The sequence below is a fragment of the Citrus clementina genome, unplaced genomic scaffold, assembly GCF_000493195.1.
Source record: "Citrus clementina cultivar Clemenules unplaced genomic scaffold, Citrus_clementina_v1.0 scaffold_2, whole genome shotgun sequence".
Taxonomy (NCBI): domain Eukaryota; kingdom Viridiplantae; phylum Streptophyta; class Magnoliopsida; order Sapindales; family Rutaceae; genus Citrus; species Citrus x clementina.
The window spans coordinates 10575564-10582168 of record NW_006262688.1 but is presented as its reverse complement, the minus strand read 5'-3'; the positions used below and the strand labels follow the sequence as shown (position 1 = coordinate 10582168).

General features: G+C 34.7%; 1 protein-coding gene across 3 annotated transcripts; it reads right to left on the bottom strand.

The window, feature by feature from the left end:
- Positions 1 to 1414: 1414 nt before the first annotated feature.
- LOC18051848 (translation initiation factor IF-2) lies at positions 1415 to 6084 on the bottom strand. 3 transcript variants are annotated; one of them, XR_002907163.1, is made up of 3 exons: positions 5036 to 6084; positions 1811 to 1892; positions 1415 to 1729 (listed from the first exon to the last, which is right to left on the bottom strand). XR_002907163.1 is itself a non-coding variant. In XM_024191243.1 (2 exons), coding segments are annotated over exons 1-2 (690 nt in total). In that variant the 5' UTR covers positions 5725 to 6084; the 3' UTR covers positions 1415 to 1891. The 3 variants fall into 3 exon arrangements, 2 of the variants coding, with proteins under 2 accessions (XP_024047011.1, XP_006446720.2); XM_024191243.1 differs by having other exon boundaries at positions 1415 to 1892; XM_006446657.2 differs by lacking the exons at positions 1415 to 1729; positions 1811 to 1892 and adding an exon at positions 1974 to 2302.
- Positions 6085 to 6605: the final 521 nt, after the last annotated feature.

The window sequence follows — 6605 nt, the reverse complement described above, 5'->3', positions numbered from 1 at the left end:
TTGTAAAATCAATCTAAATTAGCAGAATGTACATTACCATTGGTGTCTAGAAACTAACTAAATATTAAAAGGCAAAAACTAAACTAAACTAAAATTAATAGCATTTTGTTACATTTAAATTTGTGCTACTGGAAGCTTGAGAACCTTGATATCCATTTGAGAATCCTGTGCTATTTAGTTGGAGGAAAGCCCGAAATTTTGTTTGTTGAAGTAAATTATGAAAAACTTGCCCGTCGAACTTGAGTCATTAATTGTGGCTGCAATAATAAGCATGAAAAAGAACTGTTCTACTAGCCAGAAAGAACAAAATTAGCTTCACACATGAAAGGTAATTATAAACCGCCTTACTGAATAAGAATGATCCATCATTAATGATAGCTTCTCTTGATCTTTACTAGAAATGTGGACATTATTTAAACAGTGTCTATCGGATATGACTAGATTGTTACTGGAGAACGTGTTGTGGGCAGGGGAGTAATTGGAATGATAAGGAGATTGCGAAGATACTAAAGAAGTGTAAAGAAGCAATTCCAAGCAAAGATGAGGGAGGAAAAGTAATTATCATAGAGATGGCCATCTAAAAACAAAGGGAAATTTAAGGAATCAGTGGAGATACAACTATACTTTAGCATGCATATGGTATCTTTATGAGAGGGAAATGAACGGAATGTCCACGACTGGAAGAAGCTCTTCTTGGCAGCTGGCCTGTGAAGAAATATGCATCTGATTTTTTTAGGACTCAAGTGAAAACCTTCAAGAAGTTATGAGCCTTTGTGCGGATTGATTTCAGGTGAAGGGGCCCAAGTGATATTTAATGCTGACGTGGCAGACGTTGTAATTCTGTTATGCTCTATCCAGAAATATCAGAGTATGAAGAGCTGGTGAACAGCGCCTGTGTCAGCTCGTTTTCCTTTTCGTTAGTTACTCTTTTTATATAGAATTCGTTTCTTTGTGATCTATGCAATCTCTTCTGTAGATCCAGTCTGTACCTTGATTGTTTGATCAATAAAGTGAGAATATTTTCCCTTCATAAGTTGGTTCATCAATTTTGTTCTTGGTTCTGTTTTGTCGTCTTGATTCAATGTGATTGCCTCCAATTGATCAAGATTGTTAAGAGTTAACTTGAAAAGCCTTTTAAAGTTTAAACACGGCCATTATAAGATCATTCCAATTCTGGGTCTAAGGCCTTCCCATTTTATATAAGCTTTCTTATCATCTGTTCGCAAAATAATTCTTCCATGTCATATCTTGTTTATAAAATGAATGTTCCAGCACACAGTATTTACCATAAGTCCATAATGTCTTATCTTTTAAAGTAAATAGCATGTTATTTTAATTAGATTCATTTGAACACACACACACACAATAAAAAATAAATAAATAAATACGAAAGAAAGAGAGATCCCAGCGCGGGTGAAACATAAATGAAAATTGTGCTTGCTAAAGAGATCTTCCAGTTCCAAGTACAGCCCCCAAGGCGGAATTATGAACAGACAGCGGTAAAACATAATGCTCCATTTCAATACAGTCAAATTAACCAAAGATAAAAAATCATACAACTATAATTTACCCCTGGTGGGCAAATGTGGCTCGTTTAAACAGAGTATATAAAGAGACAGCTATCAAGTGATGAGTGGGATTGCGGGGCTTCGGACCTCTCTTTCTTTCATCACAAAAACTTCAATCTCATTCAGTTCCTGTGAGCGTTATAAACCGCTACAAGTGCCACCTGATCTTGCATGCCATGAATGTAATTCGGTTGGTCTTTTCCCAAAAGTAATGCCAATTCCAGAGGGTCAAAGAACTGCACCTGATCACAGTAAAAGAATTCTCTGCAGTTTCAAGAAAGTTCATGTCCTTTCCCAGGAAAGAGTTCCACTTCATTCGAAATTCTGCAGAAAGGGCATCTGTTAGCAGTGATATATATAGTATTCAACGAACAATTGGCAGCACAACGAAAGCGACTTTCCAAGTAGAGAAGGGCAAAACTGAGTTTAATTTATATATTGTTCAAAATTGACTAAAGAAACTGCTTTCACAGCATTACAATATTTTTTCATCCCAGCATAGATCATTTATCTTTTAATCCTAAATCCTGTCAACAGCAGTGAAACAGAACAACAAAACAAACTTAAGATCGTTATGGCGACATCCTTTATGCCCTACACGCATTGCGGAATTATCTAGCTAAAAATAACACTAGTCAGTCTTCAGATAACTGTAATTGCAACAACCAGCCTGCAAGTAGTACACACCCCCCTACACCAACTTTTCACATGAGAAAAGCACTTGATATGATGGCCTGAAATAATAAGAACAGCTTAGTTTGTGTTGTCTATACCACAGCTCTACCTTTTTCTTTTTTTTCAGTTTTTACCAATAAAAATGGAGCCTGCAAACATTAAAAAGCATGGGGTGAAATAGGAAAACATAGAAATAAGCAGATCTACTGGATAAAGATTGGCGCAAAATCCAACCCATATGAGAGATTTGAGTATGAAACATTACACAATATTCATTTAACCGTCCCCGGAATTTATGATGACCCAGTAGGAATCTAACACCCAACCACCCAATTGCTTTAAGAGTGCACTTGGCTCACTGTATTGCATTACACTGTATTAGTTGTATTGCATTATGGGTGTGTTTGGCACACCACATTACATAGGATTGCATTAAATAAACCCAAGGAGGGTCGGGTTTGTGTGATATGACACTGTTCACATTAGCTTTTCTTTTATTTATTTAATGAAAATAATAAAAAATAAATTGAAATATACAATATTAAATAAAATTAAAAACTCAAATGCGCGGTCGATGGCTACCGCATAACATAGTGTTTTGCACTAAAACTTGGTACCATTAGAATTCTTATTATCAAGACTATGCAATGGTATTACTAGCTTCCCTCTGCTGCAAACATACAGTAAAAAATTTGGAAAAAAAATTGATTATAAATCTATGGCAAATAAAATTCCTTTAACGGTAATAGTTGCACCATTGCGTAGCCCCGACAATAAGGATTCTAATGGTGCCAAAATATAGTTCAAATGACACTAAAATACAGCATGCAGCAGCCTGCAGCAGCTTGTGATGGCCGGCGGTGAATATTGTCTATTTTAATTATAAACATTTAAATTATTAATTGAATATAAAAAAATAATAAAATATAATGAATCTTAAACTATTAATTTAATACAAATATTAAAAGAAAAATATTGTTTTATATAATATAGTCCATATTACACTAAAGATAGTATTGTATTACAACTTAATACAATATAATGCAATACAACTAATACAATATAATAAAGTGCAGCAAACGCACCATATGATTACTGCATGGTGTGCATTGCATTAAATTGTGACGCAATACTATGTTCAATGTAGTATAGATTGTATTACACAAAATAATATTATTTATATCAATGTTAATATTAATAAATTATTTATTAATATTATTAATGTTAATATTATTTAAATTTATTAATATTTAGAGTTTTATTATTAATTTTTGAAGTATTAAATAATTATTTTTGTATATTTATTTTCATTTATTTTCTTTATTAATGTGAATATAATTGTTAAGTTTAAAATTATTTTTAAATTTAGTATTTTAGCAAAATAATAAATGATTAAATAAAAGTTAAATTATTAAAAAAATAAAAATTATATGATTATATTTAAAATATGAACAGTGTTTTAATACAATATACCCTAAACCCTACCCTCGTGGATTTATTTTATACACCTTTTATTGTATTAATCACCTTTTTACTGCGGTGCAATGCAACAAGAAATTAAAGCCAAGCACAGATGAGCATAAGAACATTGTTTTAATGCAATGCAATATAGTGTAAGACAAGCTGCCAAACGCACCCTAGGAGCCTTCACAACCTTACGAAGTGTTGAGGCAAAGGTATTCTCAGTTTATTTTGGACCATTCTATTAAAAACATTCTTCAAACAGAACGGATCACAGAATTTCATCATCAGAAGCAATATCTGAATCACCATCATGATTTCCCACTAAATAGACCTCTATATAAAACTCTCATTTTCATTCAATTGATGGCTATCATTTTTTAAGAAACTTATTCTGAAAATTTGACATGCCAGACACTAGAAGACACAAGTACAATTTCAACCGCCATGTCAAATACCCATGTGGACATTGGTAGGATACACCTTCACATCTTCCATGAACATCACAATATATTGGATATGTACTAAAAGAATTTTTATCAAGGAAGATTTACATACCAGAAACTTAACAAAGAAAGTTACGCATCAATAAACAAACACAGAATCACGGTTTTGTAAAATGTGTAACATATATAAATACACCATATAAACCCAACACCTAGATTTTGGGAGTTATTGTCCAGGTCCGAGTTTATTCGAACCAACATCACAATTCAAACACAATCTTTAGTGGCTCGATCAAGATCAAAGACAAGTCATCATTCAGGCCCCACTTTCAGATTTCAAAAGCTTTAAATAGCAGACTGAGCATAGAATCCCAAAATCAGATTTCCAATTACGATATAAGCCAATGGCAACAGTCAAGCATTGAAAGAAGACTTACATACTAAAAGAAAGAAAAAATTAACCACATTGAATGGTATAGAATTTCCAATACACAGCAGATTAATTTAATAAATTTTCTTCTTACGGGATGTTGAGAAGGATGAATGATAATTGGGGACCTAAGTTAACGAGAATTAACCCAAAGAGGATTCATCAAAATGCAACGGAGATATGCAAATAACCTAATTAGCTGAATATCATGATTCCAGTAGAAAGACAGGATGATGCGCAGATATATGATACCAACGGATGCTCATAGGAGATGGTAACCACCGAAGACACATAATCAATCACACAACAAGGAAACGAGGATTGAAATTTTAGAAGCGTGAATATTAGCTATATAATCACATGAAAAAATGGAAATTGATATAATTTAATATCTGAAACTAAAACAATCAGCTGAAAAAAGAATCAATGAAAATAAGATTGAGTAAGAACCATACCATGATCCACTAGAACTGGGGCGATTCCCACTTGACCTGGGTCGACTCATCAAACCATGATCCGGCTCACCACCTCTCCTTAATCTCTCATAACCACCAGATTTGGGACGCCCATCTTCTCCATACCGACCCGGAGATCCAGAATGCTTTTGACCCGACTCTCTGGTTCGAATAGCATCCGGTCCAGGCCTCTCCTCTTTTGCCACAAAACCCGGCCTCAGATGGGGCGGCACGAACTTCCCCGGTTTAGGCGATCCAGCAACAACTGAACCAACTTCCTTCTCCCTATCCTGCTGCCCCACAACAGGAGAGAAAGACTCCGAACCGTATCCAGTTCGACCGAGCGGACGCAGAGAAATCTGATCCGAACCCGGTTCGGTCCGGTTCAGATCTGGGGTTTGCATTTGAGGTTGCTGGGTCTGCGCAGACGACGAAGAGGACGAAGCAGGTGGCGGAGACAACGGCGGAGTGATGGAAATCGGTTTGGGAGTCGGTTTGGTCAGAACCAGCATACGGCCATGGGTACGAGCCGCGTGCAAGTGACTATTGGGAGAAGCGACAGAGGAATACGAAGAGGAGGCATGATTTGTAGGGGTCCCGGCGTTGCTAGCTGCGGTTCCGGAGGCGGGGAGGTTCTTTTCCAGTACGTGGTTGAAATTAATGGACGTGTATTTGTTAGTTCTTGCCATCCACCACCGCCACAAATGCTTCGTTTCGCGAGATTTGGAAACTGAACCGAGAGAGAGAATTTAACCTTTTGGTTTTGTTATAAAAATTAATTTTTCGTTTCTGTGGGCGGTTTTGATGAAATAGCGGTGGCCGGTGTGCGGGGAAAGAAAGAATAATCATTTTTTTAGTTTCAGAATTTAAAAAAAAAAAGTGATAATGGATGGTGGGGTCTGGTCCAGGTGCCTACATGGAGAGATCTTGTCGGAGAGATTTTGTGATGAGTTTTAAGCAGTCCACAGATGCTTCCTTTGCTTGCTTTTATTCGTGAATCCTAGAAGTTTTAGATCTTCTCTTCATGCGAGGTTCCGTATTTTAGGATTTTTTTCTGGGTCGATTATATTCAAACCGTTATGAGGTCGGACACCTTTTATAATTACGCGGTTAAAATTATAATATATTTTTTATTATTTATTATTTTATATATATAGTTATGATTCGTATTTTATTTTAAAGTAATTTTAAGATAGTCATGATTTTTTTATATTTATATAGACACATTAAATATGAATTTTAACCAAATGGACACTTTATGTAATAGTTCATATTCTAAAATTTTAAAATATATTAGAAGTAACATAAACAATTCGAATCAAAATAATTAAGGATAACGGCTCACTTTGAGATAAGTTAAATATGACATATGTAATAAAAATTGATATAAATACATATTTATTATGATATTATTTATTTATTATAAAGCTGATATAATATCTTAATGCTATATGGGCTGATATGATGATGCGCACTTGATTATCCCTTTATTCAATGTATTCCTAAATGATTTTGGGAGGCTTCGTAAACCATATTGAAGTTTTGTGTTATGAGATTACTTACCACAACA

Coding starts and splice junctions, on each gene's coding strand:
- LOC18051848 (XM_006446657.2), bottom strand. CDS start 5,724: ATGGCAAGAACTAACAAATACACGTCCATTAATTTCAACCACGTACTG. Junction 2,303..5,035: donor CCCAGTTCTAGTGGATCATG/GTATGGTTCTTA, acceptor TTATTATTTCAG/GCCATCATATCAAGTGCTTT.